We start from the raw sequence: 16,572 nt of genomic DNA on the forward strand, positions 1-16,572 counted from the left end.
AGGGATGTTCTTACTATGTGCAATGGTGATAACTAATTGTAAGGCTGGCTAGGAGTGCAACACCCTCTGTTTAATCAAAGAAGTCAAGCTTGCCTCAAGCTGTATGAAAGAATGGTGTGTGTGTTTGAATCGGGTCGTCAAAATACTGTTCATTTCACAACTGCAAATTACAGTGCATCATATTTTATTATATGATCATATGGATGGATCATACATTTTGTATGTAACATCTGAATCTCCAGAGTTAGGTGAAGCTTAATTGTTCATTACGGAGCTTAATAAGGCCTACATTAAAAAAAAAATAATAATAATAATAATAATAATAATAATAATAATAATAATGAATAGTTGCTCACAACAATTTATTAGTTAAATTTAATTCAAGTGTATCTGTCTATTATAGTAACTACTAACAATATTTCTTAAAGCAAAAAGTGGAGTATAAATAGACTATGTAAGTATTCAAGTAAAGTAGGCTACCTCAAGATAATAGGACCATAGGTCATGATAACTTGTACAACTCCTTGAACCGTCGTTGACGTAGTCCAATACAGTAAACTCAATTTCCCACAATAACCCTCTTCCCGTGCGTACGCAGAGCACGCCCTGGCAACGTCACGGAAAGAACAGCCAATAGGAGACGCCTGAACTTGGAGTAACACGTCATTCTAGTAAAGAGCAGGAGCCGGCTGATAGGGAGTGATCCCCTCACCGTCGTCTTTCTGTCCTGTACTACCGTCTGCTTTTATCTCCAAATGCTGTAATTTCTTTTGAACACAACACACTCTTTTGCTCGTGTCTTGACCTGAAGCCAATCTGATATAGAAGGTAAGCACTCGACTTACATTTGCTCGAAAGTAGGCCTCCGTTTCTGCTGCCATTCATTAAGGGACAGGAAGTGGCTTAATGCTACATTCCGTTAGCTAGCGCAGCCAACGAAGCGTTAGCTTGTTTGAGTGGCAGAGCAACGTAGAGATATTTGGATTGACAATAAGGTTTATTGTTATAATAATGTAGTTTCGACAACACCAAAACCGAGTTTCACTTTGCGAGAGTAATGTTAGACACAGCGAAAACGACGTTTGTTCATCTCTGAGTAGAAATGCTGTTCACGACAGATATGAACCTGCACTGGTGGGTTCATGAGTGATGATACGTGGCCTGTAGCCTATGTTATATAATGAAAGGTAATCACTTTATAAATCGTTCAAAATAGGGATTCCTTTTTACGATTGGATAACATTTCAAGGTTTCTTGGTATTTTCCCTCAGAGAGCGAAAGGGGAAAACAACAAAAAAAAATCCAACAACACCTACCCCACACCCCCTTCATTAGATGTGGCCAGGCAAAGTTCACAATCCAAAAGACAAACAACGGATCTTTATCCGTATGTATGTAAGGGCAGTTACATTTGTCTTTAGTTTCCATTAATCTCCTCAAGGTGATGTCTTCAGGTTGCTTGTGTTGTCCGACAAACAGTCCAAAACCCAAAGATATTTAAGACAGACATACAAAGAAGAAAAAAACAGGGAAAGTTTGACATTTTACTTAAACGATCAATCGATAATTAGAGTAAAGGGCGAGATACCAAAGGTTACAGTGTGGGGGCATTTTTGGAAGAGGTGTTTATAGGTAATGCCATAATTAATTGCCACTTATCTTAAGCCAGGTCAGCTGCAATAACTTAATGTAATATAACAACAATATGTTGTAGTAAAATAACTGAAAACATTGTGATTGTAAATTCAATGTTTTGAGGCTTCTTCTCATTTGAAGAAGTCACCTGGGAAATTGTGATGGATATTTCAGTATTTTATCTGACATTTTATAGACTTCAATTAATTGAGGAAACAATTGGTAGATAATGAAAATGTTTTTTGTAGCCTACTTAATACACAGTTGTCTAACCTACAGAAGTATAGATCATAGTGTGTGCTCTGAAAGCTTCCAACAAAAGATTGTAACATTTGCTTTGCACATTGTAACTCTGCTGAAATGCTGTTTTGCTATAAATATAAAGTTCCTTTGCTAGAGGTGAGAAAAAGGGAGAGTGCACCGTTGCTACAGCAGGATCCCTGGTGACGCTTTTGCTATAGGCGTCTTCAATATTTCCCTGACACACAGCAACAAAGGTGTAGCCTAAAAATACTTCTAGGATTCCTCAGTGCTGTTCTCTACATCATGAAAACACACTTGTCAGGTTTGATGCGACATTTGTGCGTCATGCTTTCTTAAATCTGCGTCTTATTTTAGCCTGGGAGAGAAAGGAGCACCTGTATAAAGAGCGGCTCACTGCAGTGAAAGGGTTAGACTACCAGAAAAGAGCAATTATACAAAGAGTGGCTCACACACTGGAGCTAGTGAAAAGCAGGAACACGTTTAGGCTACATCCAGACTATATCCAGTTCTTCATTTGGACCTACAAACCTCACTGTGATCTATTGGGCTTTTTCTCTGCTGAAGCTCGGTGATGACGACCTACCAGGAGTTTATCCAACAGAATGAGGACAGGGATGGGGTGCGATTCAGCTGGAACCTCTGGCCCTCCAGCCGCCTGGAAGCCACCAGGCTCGTGGTACCAGTCTCCTGCCTCTTCACACCTCTCAAGGAGAGGCCTGACCTGCCACCGGTCCAGTACGAGCCAGTACTATGCAGCCGGGCCAACTGCAAGGCAGTGCTCAACCCACTGTGGTGAGTGAAACAGAAACAATACCCCCGCTTACGGATGGGAACTTTTTTTAATGTTTGTTTCTGCTGCAAAGCACCAAAAAACAGCCAAAGACACATTTCCGACCTGTTGGACAATCTAATTTATATTTGACTGTATTCTATTTATTTTAGTATTTTGCCTTTCTTTATTTAACTGTGGAGCTGCAACGATTGGTCGATGGACATAAAAATAATCTCCAACTATTTTGATAATTGATTAATTGTTATTAAGTACATTTTAATGCTAAAATGTCAGAAAATGCAGTTTCCAGCCTCACACATGGATTGACAAAACAAGACCTTCAAATACATCAACTTGGATTGACATTTTATAGACCAATCAGCAGATTAATCAATAATGAAAATAATCTCTAGTGCACAATATCTTCTTGACATTTCTTCATTGTAGTATTCCTTAACATAAAAATAAAATTGGTTGCAGTGATTTGAATTTGGTGCTGTGTCTGAATATTTGTTGCCACGTCAGCATTTCCGAATGCTGACGTGTTACAAGTACTAGGTGTGCTAATGCAAATACACCTTAAGTATTTGCTGACTGTCGGTCACAGTTGCACTCCTGCCATCGGGATGCAAAACATAACTTGTTTTGTTCTCTCCTTACAGCCAAGTTGACTTTAGAGCGAAAATATGGGCGTGCAACTTTTGCTTTCAGAGAAACCCAGTAAGTACTGCCATGCACAGCATACTTTAAGTTGATATTAATACATTCCATAACTCGTGTAAGACTGCATACCTCAATGTGGACTAGCTGCATTATGTTATGTTGTTAATCTGGTTCTCTCTGTCTGCAGTTCCCTCCCTCTTACGCAGGCATATCAGAAGTGAACCAGCCGGCTGAACTCATGCCACAGTTTTCTACCATCGAGTATATAGTACAGGTAAATATTACACTCTGCCTGCACTCTGACCTCAGCCCTATGCATGGAAATTGTATGTACTCTAGGTGTACTGTGCAAAGGGGAATATTAACGATTTCTGATAATGGCTTCTCCAGGTGGAGAGTTGTTGTTCTTATTTTCCAGTTGTGCGTCTGATCACTGTGTTCAGTGTCATCCTGCAGCTCTGACACATGAGCCTGTTGCTATGGATTCTTTTGATGTGGTGTACGATCCTTTACTTGACTATTGGGATCGACACTATTAGGTGCACCTAATTTGGCATATTAGCAAGAGGATTGTCATGTAGCGTTTTGAAATGTTAAGTAATGCAGTTGGCTATAATGCATCGATGTTGTTGAAAGTATACAGAAACATCATTGGCTTTGCAACTAATGAGGGCCTACATACTACTAACATGAGAGTGTCTACTATTTTAGAAACATTAATTCAGCCTCTTCTGCTTCTTTGCCGCAAAGCATTTTTCAGTTTGCAGACAAGAAAAACAAACGGATAAAGATATAAACTAACAGTGGCAGCTTTTCAGTGTGTGGCAACAAAGCTTAGGATTTGACCTCTTTACAGCGTGGAGCCGTGGCCCCTCTGATCTTCCTGTACGTGGTGGACACGTGTTTGGAAGAAGAGGACCTCCAGGCCCTCAAGGAGTCCCTGCAGATGTCCCTCAGCCTGCTGCCACCCAACGCCCTGGTGGGCCTCATCACATTCGGACGCATGGTTCAGGTTCACGAGCTGAGCTGTGAGGGGATCGCCAAGAGCTACGTGTTCAGGGGCACCAAGGACCTCTCCTCCAAACAGATCCAGGTGGGTGGGGGCAAAACTGAGAAACGAGGAGATTAATCTGTAAACATGGGGGGGAAACAACCGTAAACAATTGTTTTTCTTTTTTTTGTGCGTTTCAGGAGATGCTGGGTTTAACAAAGTCACCAGCAACAGGACAACAAGGTCGCCCATCGGCACCTCAGGATGCTGAAGCCATTTGCAGGTACGGAGGAGCATTAACACTTCCAACTTGTCTGTCAGTTAATGGTCTCTGTCTTTTTAAGTAAAATAAAATACAATACACGGTCAGCGTTTATTTGTCTCAGGTGTGTTTGTGTTCATTTGCAGGTTCCTTCAGCCCGTGCACAGAGTCGACATGAATCTGACTGACTTGCTCGGTGAGCTTCAGAGAGACCCCTGGCCTGTCCCTCAGGGCAAACGGCCCCTCCGCTCCACTGGTGTCGCACTGACTGTAGCTGTCGGGCTGCTGGAGGTACAGCACACACACGCACACGCAGAAACACAGATAATCTTGTACATTAAGGCGAGACATGTGGGCGAAAGATTGTTGCCATTTTGCTTCCATAACATGTCGTCTTTCAGAGTAGCGTAAATAGATAGAAGTTATCTCAAATGAACTAAAAGTTAGCACCAGATTTAAACATAACCTTTTACAGCAAACTTTAATAAAACAGTTTCTTAATGTAAGTATACAACAGGGGAAGTTTCATGGTGATATCTCTTAGTTCAAATGTTTACCCTGCTCACCTGGAGTGTATGGAATTCTTTCAATGCATTACTTCTTTTCTCCGACTCTGAGCCAGAAATCTCCACTTCAGCAGCACTTGCATCCACCAAACTTTCCAGTTTCATTCCTCTCTATATTCTGAATGCTTTACAGAGGTGTTTGTTCATATATCATTCATAGCCTGATTTATAAAACGTTTTATTAGTGAAACATAACTGGAAATGTATGCACACTAGCAAATATTTGCATATTCGAATATAACATTTAAGAAAACATGTGAATTAAAATTGTCTTAATGTAGGTAATCTACTGGGGAAGTTTCATGGTGATATCTAATGGTTAAAGATTTATACCCTAATCACCTGCAGTATTCTGCACTTTACACGTGCTGTTTATAAAATCCAAACCATACCTAGATGTGTGCTTATGATCTGACTTCAAATGAATTAGCAGTCATTTATTGAGCTGCTTCAGAGTAACCTGAACTTTAGCCTCTTCAAGACGATAGTGCCACATGTAACTGTTCAGAAACGCACACAGTGTTTCTGTAGGTTCAAAGGGCTAGTTCCTTGTTTGCCTTCTGTCTCTTGTGTCTGCACGGTTAGATAACTTCTTCAACAGGTCATTCTCCCCGCTGTTCTCTCCTTCAGCAGACAGGAGATGAGATTAGAATAAATGTAGCTCTTTCATTCACTCCAGATTCACTGATGTGTCAAGAGGCGTTTGGCTTGATGACTGGGTCTTTCACATATAAAGCCGAACTGCAGAAAAGTGGTTAGCATCCACCATTTGTTGGCTTATTTATTTGATTGATCTCTTTGAATGAGTGCACTTTGGCTCTGAATAAATGAATCACTGTTTACGTAGAACTTGTTGGCATTAAAAGCTCGTTCCAGTGGCTTTGGTACTATGTGGCCGACTTCCAAATTTCTCAGTGTCTTGACTTTCCCAGACTCCTGGACTTAGGACTTGGCTGCGACGCCGCTTTCAGCTGAAACTGATTCCCTAAAAGCTCTCGATCGCACTTTTTATACTCCTTATACACACAGTCCCTTAACCTGGAGTTCTACTTCTGTCCAATAATGTGAAAATTGGCATTGTTTGAATGGAAAATGATTTCTAATGACTTGATAAAATAATTACGATTGCTATATATAATTATGTTTTATTTGCTCTTGTGAAACCTACCCATACCTAATGCTATCAAATAACAACTAAACAACTATTACATTTAAATCACTTTTCTTTAAAAGGTTCTATCAAGGATTACTGCCGCTGTATTTGCACAGGTTAATAAGGCAGTCTAAATGTTCCCCTCGCACTCTTTAAATGCCATATTTGAGAACTTGGTCACTAATCCATCACTGGTCATTATCTACATTCACAGCCCAAATGCTCAAATTCAGCACACGTGCTTCAACGTGGATATAAATGAGTGCAGACTGCATATTTCATCCAGAAGTCTGTCGTAACTACCCCGGGATCTCGTCAAATAACAAGCTTGTGGTGTTAAATTGTAACTTGAGTAGAGGTGACTGTACGATGATGCTTGCGCTTAACTGAAACCCAATTCTTCCTCTCTCCCTCTTCAGGGCACATACCCCAACACGGGGGCTCGTGTGATGCTGTTCATCGGAGGGCCCCCCACCCAGGGCCCGGGCATGGTGGTGGGAGATGAGCTGAAAACCCCCATCCGCTCCTGGCACGACATCCAGAAAGACAACGCTCGCCATTTGAAGAAAGCCACCAAGGTGAGCAAGTGCACGAAGCCTCAGCAAATCCTGGCATTTGCAACTTTATCTGGGTTTAAGTGAAATATTCCTTTTTTTTTAATACTGTACATTTCCATTGTCAGTTTAAAATCTCCAGTATGAATTTATAAATAAACTATATCTATTTAGCACCTTTCAAAACAACCCCATAACAAGAAACCAATCATAAAAAGAGAATCAGGGAGACTGTTCCAGAGTTTTGGGGTCATGACAGTCTCCTTTTTTAGTCTGTTGTACGATCTGAGATTGCGTGCAGGTCGATGAGCTCGACTATGTTGTATTTTAAAAGTGCTGAGTCAAACCTCCAAACCAATTCTGATGTTAACTGCGAGCCGGGGGGCTGAAATGTTGTTTTTCTTTTGTTGGATTCAGTCAACAGTCTGGCTGCAGCATTTTGTATAACTTGAATGCGTGAGCGTTCTTTATTGTTTAGGCAGGTAAAGAGTGCATTACAGTCAATTAACTCATGAAACACTTTCTACAAGTCAGAATTCTAGAAATGATTTCATTTTTGAAACCATTCGAAGTTGATAAAAACAGCGCTGGACTTCTTTGAAACGTCAAATGCATGTATTACGTTCACTGACGTCATCGTTTCAGCTCTTTTGTCTGCTTTGTTTTTTTACTACAGTACTATGAAGCCATGTCCAACCGCTCTGCAGTAAATGGACACTGTATTGATATCTACGCCTGTGCCCTGGACCAGACGGGACTGCTGGAGATGAAGTGCTTATCTAATTTCACCGGGTACGTCAGCACTTAGTGTTTAATCGGTTAAGGAGTGTGTGCGATTACATTAGCCTTACTATTAGGGATGTGGGACCCTTTACACATTATAGGGATACTTGAGACTCTAACTGCTTTGTTGTAATTGCTTATCAGGGGGCACATTGTGATGGGAGACTCCTTCAACACCTCGCTGTTCAAGCAGACCTTCCAGAGAGTCTTCAGCAAAGACTACAATGGAGACTTCCGCATGGCCTTCGGAGGCGTCCTGGAGGTCAAGGTAAAGAAGCGATTTAGGCATTATTAGTCTTAATAAATATCATTGTTTGCTTGAATAAGAAGCGCTTAAAGATCTACACTCGTTTACTTATGTTGTGTGTTTTTATGTCCATATAGACATCAAGGGAAGTGAAGGTTTGCGGCACCATCGGACCGTGTGTTTCACTCAACGCCAAGGGTTCCTGTGTTTCAGAGAATGTAAGTCGCTGCCCCCCCAGATTCCTTCCTTCCCACCGTTGAGTTGTAATCCGAGAGCTGTGGTTTACTGGCATTCATCACAATATGTTCTTTGTTTTGTGTAGGAGATGGGTATCGGTGGCACCAGCCAGTGGAAAGTGTGCGGACTCAACCCCTCCACCACTTTGGGCATTTTTTTTGAAGTGGTGAATCAGGTAAATACAAAACGCTGATCTCTGATGGGATTACTGTGGGCTGATGAAAGTCGCTAATCACATTTAAAAAGAGGAATATTTGTGATGTGATCAAGTCTTTGTTAAGGGAAAACACAAAAAGCCATTGTTTAAAGAGTTTCACTTGTCGTAGAAGGCCATTTGTTAGGCTCATGCAAAGGGAGAAGTGACTGACAATAAGTCTTACTGTCTCTACTGTTTGTGTGTGTGTGTGTGTGTGTGTGTGTGTGTGTGTAGCACAATGCACCAGTCCCCCAGGGTGGCCGAGGGGTGATCCAGTTTGTGACCCAGTACCAGCACTCCAACACACAGAGGAGGATACGGGTCTCTACCATCGCCAGGAAGTAAGACACTCCACTCCAAACTGTATTTCACTCCATGTCGACCTAGAACATTAATATTAACATGATTATACACTAGTGGGGATGTATGAGGTTCTTATCCAGAGTCAGTGTATTACCTACAGTAGATGACTGTTGGCAAGCCTCCAGTATTGAGCAGCAGACAGGAGTTACAACACAGAAGCAAATGTGCTGCTGTGGACGGGGGCAGCAGCAAAATGTATTTTAGCCACCAAAAGAAAAGTTTAAGTGTACGCTATATTTAGAATATCTTCACCTCTTTACCTTGCCCTTCAGACGGCCCTTTCCGACGGGGAACTGACGTCGTTATTTCCATCAATGCTCTCTTCAAAGCCACCAGACTCCGTTAACAAAAACTGTTATGACCTGTGTGCATGTGCATCATTCACAGCACACACCCAGGCTCACCTGCAACTCTCCCTTCCTCCTTTGTTTCTTGCCACTGAAGCTGGGCAGACGCACAGTCCCAAATCCAGCACATCGAGTCGTCATTCGACCAGGAAGCGGCCGCAGTGCTCATGGCTCGCCTGGGAGTCTTTAGAGCAGAGTCAGAGGAGGGACCAGACGTCCTGCGTTGGCTCGACAGGCAGCTCATCCGCCTGGTGAGTGACGCGCACACACCCTCCCCACCTGCGCTTTGTGATGACAACGATGCATATTTGGCATTGTTAGGATTGTGCAACACATTCTGTAATCGCTCACGTATGTTGTGCCAGGTTTTGTAAGGTTTACAGTGTGTTCAGTATTTGAACAATGTTTTGTCTCCCTCTGTTTTAGTGTCAGAAGTTTGGCCAGTTTAACAAAGATGATCCGACATCCTTCAAACTGTCAGAGTCTCTGTCCCTCTACCCACAGGTAAACCTGCCTCCTGGTGGAAATGCATGAATGTGAATCTGTGAAGAAATGACTGAAATTGAAGTTTCCAATCTTTATGGATCTGATTTTAAAATGTGAATTCTAACTATAACACTGTCCCCAATTGTAATTGATTTGCATTAGGAGTAAACCTTTTCTTGCTCTCCTCCACCTGCAGTTTATGTTCCACCTGCGGCGGTCGCCCTTCCTGCAGGTGTTCAACAACAGCCCCGATGAGTCGTCCTATTACAGACACCACTTTGTCAGGCAGGACCTGACCCAGTCTCTGATCATGGTCCAGCCCATCCTCTACTCATACTCCTTCCATGGACCACCAGAGGTCAGCCTCACACCCTCCACACCATTATTATCATCTGTGTTAGGAGCATCCGTCCTTTCCTAGAAGCTTCAGGACGGCTTCATGACAAATGATGCATTTGGTGCTTAAATTGTTCCAAACTGGATGTGTCTGTTCTTCACAGCCCGTTCTCCTGGACAGCAGCAGTATTCTGCCCGATCGAATCCTGCTGATGGACACTTTCTTCCAGCTGGTCATCTTCCATGGAGAGGTGAGACAGGGCAGTTCGTCTGGTTCAACCCCAGAAGTTTTCCTCTTACCTTTTTTAGTGCTATTTGTTGCTATCCAGGTTTTGGTGTGAGGTGCCGAGTGTTGGAAATATCGCTACAAGCCAAATTCAGACATCGAGAGAAGGCGGACATCTCTACAGCCGATATCTCCCGCACTCTGTATCTCGCACCAAAATAAATCTGGATTGGTAAATGGCACCACAGGTAAGAGGGGAAAATATGTATTTTGAAGTGACATGTTAAGTGTTCCTCCTTATTTCCAGACAATAGCCCAGTGGCGAAAGGCAGGCTACCAGGAAATGGCAGAGTACGAGAACTTCAAACAGCTGCTGCTGGCTCCCCTGGATGACGCTCAGGAGATCCTGCAGACGCGCTTCCCCATGCCGCGCTACATCGAAACCGAGCACCAAGGCTCGCAGGCTCGTTTCCTGCTCTCCAAGGTCAACCCGTCACAGACCCACAACAACAGCTACGCCTGGGGACAGGTACATTATTATTATTATTATTATTATTATTATTATTATTATTATTATTATAATAAGATACAACTTACTATGTTTCAGCTTCTTATACTTGAGAATAGATTGCTTTCAGAGGTCAACATGTTCAGTAGAGGGATACGCCTCGTGCCGCTTCAGTGTGCTGAGGTTATTTACAGCCACACATCCGTGTAAAACTGTTTGCGCCTGCATGAGAGGAAATTACTTTCCATCACAGCAGTCAGTAGTTTGTATTCATGATTAGAAAAGTGAAACCGGAAGACCTATGACTGTAAATATACAAGCTGTTGTTATGATGAGACTGTCGGCTGAAAAGTGCAGATGGTGCGAGACACATCGCAAAGAAACTAGGCCGACAGAAAATGACCGACGGCCGATAAACAGCTTTGTGTGTCAAAATGTCTGTAACCCCGTCTGAAAAACAATCTGCTGACAACAAGTCAAACTGTCAGCCAACGCAGGTCTTGGATTTGCTAACCTCAGATTTTAAGTGTGGAAAATCGAAAGCTAAAAATAGCATTAATCTCTTTATTTCCCAAGTGAAGGAAGAGCTGAACCCTAACCTGCAGTTTACTAACACTGAAAGTCTCTACGGCAGACCGGGAACAAGATTATCAGGCCTTGCATAAACTAATCTTGGCACTAAACCCGTTTGCTTTATTAAAGGATCAGAGTTATGTCCTGAAAAGATCTGTCGGCAAAAGTGCATAAATCACTCAACCAGTATTTTTGTCTCCATCTGCAGGAGACGGGAGCCCCGATCCTCACAGACGACGTCAGCCTGCAGGTCTTCATGGACCACCTGAAAAAGCTGGCAGTTTCCAGCTCTACGTAGACGTCTCTATTCCACCACGAAAGAGAGAAGGAGTGATCCGACATTCCCGTTCTGACATATGCAGCCATTAACATTTCCCCTGTTTCTGTAAAGAAGCCAAACCCACACAGTCGACTGTATGTGCTTGCTTGATTGTGTCCTTTCCAGAGTCGCGTGTGACATATCCATGCTTTAAAAAAAAAAAATGAAAGAAATGGGAAGAATAGCACATTCCTAATGAGACTCATTTTTCATTAACATGTTATTTATGAGAAACGGCTTCAGTACTCCAGACTGTCCTCATGTAAGCAATATCAAATCCTCAATTTCTTTTCTATTTCATATTACCGTTCTCTGACATGCAGAATGATTAGACTTCTAATTAATATTTTTGTTTTTTCTTTGTTTGTTTGACCCAAGATATTTGTGTCTAGTGCACCAGCCCTGGTGCTGTTTTATGTGTTTGCTTTGTCTAAAGCTGAAGATGACATGCTTAGAATTTTCTCAATAATAAATTATAATTGTACCTTCTAATGCTGGATAAGAAATGTTCAGAGCTAATCTGTCTTCACACTATTGGCTTGTTAATCGCAGTTTATTTGACATACAAATTTAAAATCCTTACACGGATTATACCTTTTAAGTGTTTTCCAAGAATATTCCCTCTGAATAATGAGGATTAATGTTCTGAGGAATGGAAATCAATCGCGTCAGACTGACTCTGTTAATGACGAACATTTATTTTTAACTTCACTCTGTAGTTCAGACCTCTCGTCCCGTCTCAACACCATCTGGTATTTTGCACCCGATGATTTCCCAAGTGTCTTTGTAATCAAACTTTAATATACTGTAAGACTGTATCGACGCGACAGTTGTTTGATTTAGATCCTGTCTGGATTCTAAATGCTCTCCATTATAAAGCCCCGTCGGCAAGAAACCAATTCTCTTTGTCTGTCCTTGCACCAGCATGCATGTTCTCATTCGCAAAACTTTAGTTCCCTGATTTGGTTTTTCACACCCAGGTCGCAGAGGTTAAAGACGCTCTGTTCTTACACGAGGAATCTGTTGAACGTTTTGAGTGTGCGAGAGAATGTGCCCACGGCGTGTTGCAATCTTGTGCAGATTGGAAGAGACTCTCCCTCAACAATTGTCTTTTTTTCCCTCATTTGTTGCTACTGTACATAAAGCCTGTGCGGCACGCAACCCCAATCATAAAACCACTCGCACAGCAGCTACTGTCCCTGTAAGCTGATCTCGGAGCACCCTGACAGTATGATTTCGAGGATCAGTGAACGGCAGATTATGAAGACTAATCCTCAGGGGCTATCTGGTTAGCGACAAACTCTACTCTTAGCGGCTTTAAGCAGAACTTGCCACTGAAATTTACAAATGAAGTCTGTGTCTATCGAGAGCTTAGGCTGTACTATGTTGCACTCTGAAGCCACATATGCTCCAAAGGTATTCAAGGCCAAGTTAAAAAAGAAGCAATGGCTCTTAATCTCTTTTGACATGGATACTCCTGCACAATACCAAAAGCTCTTTTTTTAGGTAAATGCGTTTGTTCAGTGGGGATGCAGCTGCGTGAGATCTGGTGCCACACTGTACTTGGATATGAAATGATCTCATAAAGAGATAATCATGCCAACATGCAAAGGCTGCAGCTGTGCACGTTCAATGACGTCCAGAGGAACAAAAGAACATTGAATATTCTCTCGGCACACTATTTGCCGTTGTCTTCAGTGATCACTCGTGATGTTCATGTCCATGTGATTCCCAGGCTTAGGTAAAGCTGTAAGGAAATGTGTCTTATCATCTATCAAATCCTAATGGATGAGTCCAGTAGCCACAGAAATCCATTCCAGCTCCTGTCCCAGATAACTTATGTAAGTTTTCTATTATGGAATATGCCATAGCATGTTTATATAACTATGATTGACACAATACTGTCGTGAGATGATGCAAACCACAAATAGTATAGTTCTCTTCCTTTCAGCGATTTGGATTATCGAAGTTAAAACTTAAGTCTGATTGTATATTAATATTGCGTTTCTGAGTACATGTATATTTTTTTTATCTTAAAGCTCACAGCTACAGACATGATTAATCTTCACCCAAATATGAAATGCATTCCCTTTCAAAATGTTGATAATTATAGTAATAATTTTTACATTGCAGATGTCATAGATTTGAAAGCAGTAAAAAAAAGACAAATTGTATCAAACGGATTTACTATTGAAATAGAAATAAATACTTGGTAAAGAATTTCATTTTAAAGAAATTGTATACATAGGAAAATCTCAAAAGCAAGTAAACAAACCGGTCAAAGCAAGTTAGAAAACTTGTGTCTGAAGTTTGAAAGTTCACAGAACTCACGCTGAAGTCTGCAGGGACCTGAATGCAGCATCACTGTGGACTTTAGTCCTGCAGCGAGGAACATAAGGAACACAATGATTTGTTAGGGACACAGGAAGAAAACAAGTCAGTCATTTCACAAATACAATTTTTTATTATTATTATTATTATTATTATTATTATTATTATTCATTTAAAACGAGACCATGTAACCTTTTCTGAACAGCAGCCACTGTGGCCTTAATGGGACGGCTGTTGTGAGCGGACAACGTTATGCCAGGTACAAGGTGAAACGTTGAGCTGTTGAACCCAATCGCCATGGACACGTCAGGATTGAATCAGTTGATACCAAGTTAGGATACCGGATGATAGTAAATGAAAAGACGTGGAGTAACGGTAGCATAATGAGTGAAGATCATCGAGTCATACATTCACTCTAATAATGTCAGTGTGTTGCACACAAATATCCAGTGGGCGATTTGAGGGTGGATGCCATCCCCCGTGTTAACCTGCCAACCTCTCCGTCTCATCGTTGCAGAGAGAGTGCAGGGATTGTTTAACTGAATATGTTAGTCCAGATTGCCTGAATAATCTGAGATATCAGTCTGACTGTGCTGTGTATTCATAATGCTGATGGTGCTGAAGTAGCAGACGGATTTGTAAGTCCCGCCCTTCTGTAAGCAGTGGTTTTCAAAGTCGAGACTATAGGCCTCCCCTCATAGCTTTGAGAAAGGGGTCCCCCTCACCGGAGCGTCCCCTGAGACAGTTTGGAGCCCTCCTGGGGAGGCCCGCCTCACACTCTAAACCATATACTATAGCTGGGGGGTTAAAAATGAATAAATCGCCTGATGGTTAGGCTTACCTCCACGCACAGTCTTGGCTCTGGAACCGTACTCCTGGATAGGGGTTGGACTCTATTCTTCTCCGGAGTTGCCCAAGGTGTGAGGCGTTGGGCCGGGGTGGGGATACTCACTAGCCCCCAGCTGAGCGCCGCTACGTTGGAGTTTATCCCGGTGGACGAGAGGGTCGCCTCCCTACGCCTTCGAGTTATGGGGGGGAAAACTCTGACTGTTGTTTGTGCCTATGCCCCAAACTGTAGTTCTGAATATTCGGCCTTCTTGGAGACCCTGAATGGAGCCCTGCAGGGGGCTCCAGTAGGGGACTCCGTAGTCTTGCTGGGAGACTTCAACGCACACGTGGGAAACGATGGAGACACCTGGAGAGGCGTGATTGGGAGGAAGGGCCTCCCTGATCTAAACCCGAACGGTCGTTTGTTGTTGGACTTCTGTGCTAGTCATGGAATGGCCATAACAAACACCATGTTCGAACATAAGGATGCTCATAAGTGCACGTGGTACCAGAGCACCCTAGGCCAAAGGTCAATGATCGATTTCGTAATCGTATCATCTGATCTGAGGCCGCATGTTTTGGACACTCGGGTGAAGAGAGGGGCGGAGCTGTCGACTGATCACCATCTGGTGGTGAGTTGGATCAAGGGGTGGGGGAAGACTCTGGACAGACCTGGTAAACCCAAACGGGTAGTGCGGGTGAACTGGGAACGTCTGGAGAAAGCCCCTGTCCTGAGGATCTTTAACTCACACCTCCGGCGGAGCTTTTCAGCTATCCCTGTGGAGGTTGGGGGTATTGAACCTGAGTGGGCGATGTTCAAAACCTCTATTGCTGAAGCTGCGGTGATGAGCTGTGGTCTCAAGGTCTTAGGTGCCTCAAGGGGCGGTAACCCTCGAACACCGTGGTGGACCCCGGTGGTCAGGGAAGCCGTCCGACTGAAGAAGGAGTCCTTCCGGGTTATGTTATCCGGGAGGACTCCGGAAACAGTTGCAGGGTATCGAAGGACTAGAAGCTTCTGCCGTGTCAGAGGCAAAGCAGCGGGTGTGAGAGAAGTTCGGAGAAGCTATGGAGAAGGACTTTCGGTCGGCACCAAGGTGCTTCTGGAAAACCATCCGGCACCTCAGGAGGGGGAAGCGAGGAACCATCCAAGCTGTGTACAGCAAGGGTGGGACCCTGCTGACTTCAACTGAGAAGGTTATCGGCCGCTGGAAGGAGCACTTTGAGGAACTCCTGAATCCGACTAACACGCCCTCTATGGTTGAGGCAGAGCTGGAAGCTGATGGGGGATCATCGTCAATTTCCCTGATGGAAGTCACTGAGGTAGTCAAACAACTCCACAGTGGCAAAGCCGCAGGGGTTGATGAGATCCGTTCAGAAATGCTGAAGGCTTTGGGTGTTGAGGGGCTGTCTTGGTTGACACGCCTCGTCAACATTGCGTGGAAGTCTGGGACAGTGCCTAGGGGTTAGCAGACCGGGGTGGTGGTTCCCCTATTTAAAAAGGGGGACCAGAGAGTGTGTGCCAACTACAGGGGTATCACACTTCTCAGTCTCCCTGGTAAAGTCTACTCCAAGGTACTGGAAAGGAGGGTTCAGCCGGTAGTCGAACCTCTGATTGAAGAGGAACAATGTGGATTCCGTCCTGGTCGTGGAACAACAGACCAACTCTTTACTCTTGCAAGGATCCTGGAGGGGGCCTGGGAGTACGCCCATCCGGTCTACATGTGTTTTGTGGATCTGGAGAAGGCGTATGACCGGGTCCCCCGGGTGATACTGTGGGAGGTGCTGCGGGAGTATGGGGTGAGGGGGTCACTTTTGAGGGCCATCCAATCCCTGTACGCCCAAAGCGAGAGTTGTGTCCGGATACTCGGCAGTAAGTCGGACTCGTTTCCCGTGAATGTTGGCCTCCGACAGGGCTGCGCTTTATCACCAATC

The 16,572-nt window shown here is 43.4% G+C and overlaps 1 protein-coding gene across 1 annotated transcript; it reads left to right on the plus strand.

Annotated features, from left to right (window-relative positions):
* Window positions 1-648: 648 nt before the first annotated feature.
* On the plus strand, window positions 649-12,380 carry sec23b (SEC23 homolog B, coat complex II component). The gene is made up of 19 exons (XM_029437565.1): window positions 649-828; window positions 2,464-2,691; window positions 3,334-3,391; window positions 3,522-3,608; window positions 4,191-4,427; window positions 4,526-4,608; window positions 4,734-4,878; window positions 6,726-6,884; window positions 7,537-7,652; window positions 7,788-7,911; window positions 8,028-8,108; window positions 8,213-8,302; window positions 8,558-8,664; window positions 9,131-9,284; window positions 9,460-9,537; window positions 9,716-9,877; window positions 10,020-10,106; window positions 10,389-10,610; window positions 11,371-12,380. The coding sequence occupies exons 2-19, from the start codon at window positions 2,471-2,473 to the stop codon at window positions 11,458-11,460; spliced, it is 2,301 nt and encodes a 766-aa protein (XP_029293425.1). The 5' UTR covers window positions 649-828; window positions 2,464-2,470; the 3' UTR covers window positions 11,461-12,380.
* The last annotated feature ends 4,192 nt before the right edge of the window (window positions 12,381-16,572 follow it).

The sequence above is a fragment of the Cottoperca gobio genome, chromosome 1 (genome assembly GCF_900634415.1).
Source record: "Cottoperca gobio chromosome 1, fCotGob3.1, whole genome shotgun sequence".
NCBI lineage: Eukaryota > Metazoa > Chordata > Actinopteri > Perciformes > Bovichtidae > Cottoperca > Cottoperca gobio.

Excerpts from the sequence above, each read along its gene's own strand:
- sec23b (XM_029437565.1), top strand. The coding sequence starts at position 2,471 with ATGACGACCTACCAGGAGTTTATCCAACAGAATGAGGACAGGGATGGG. Across the intron at positions 4,428-4,525 it reads TCTCCTCCAAACAGATCCAG|GAGATGCTGGGTTTAACAAA; the intron begins GTGGGTGGGGGC and ends TGTGCGTTTCAG. Across the intron at positions 8,109-8,212 it reads GTTCCTGTGTTTCAGAGAAT|GAGATGGGTATCGGTGGCAC; the intron begins GTAAGTCGCTGC and ends TGTTTTGTGTAG.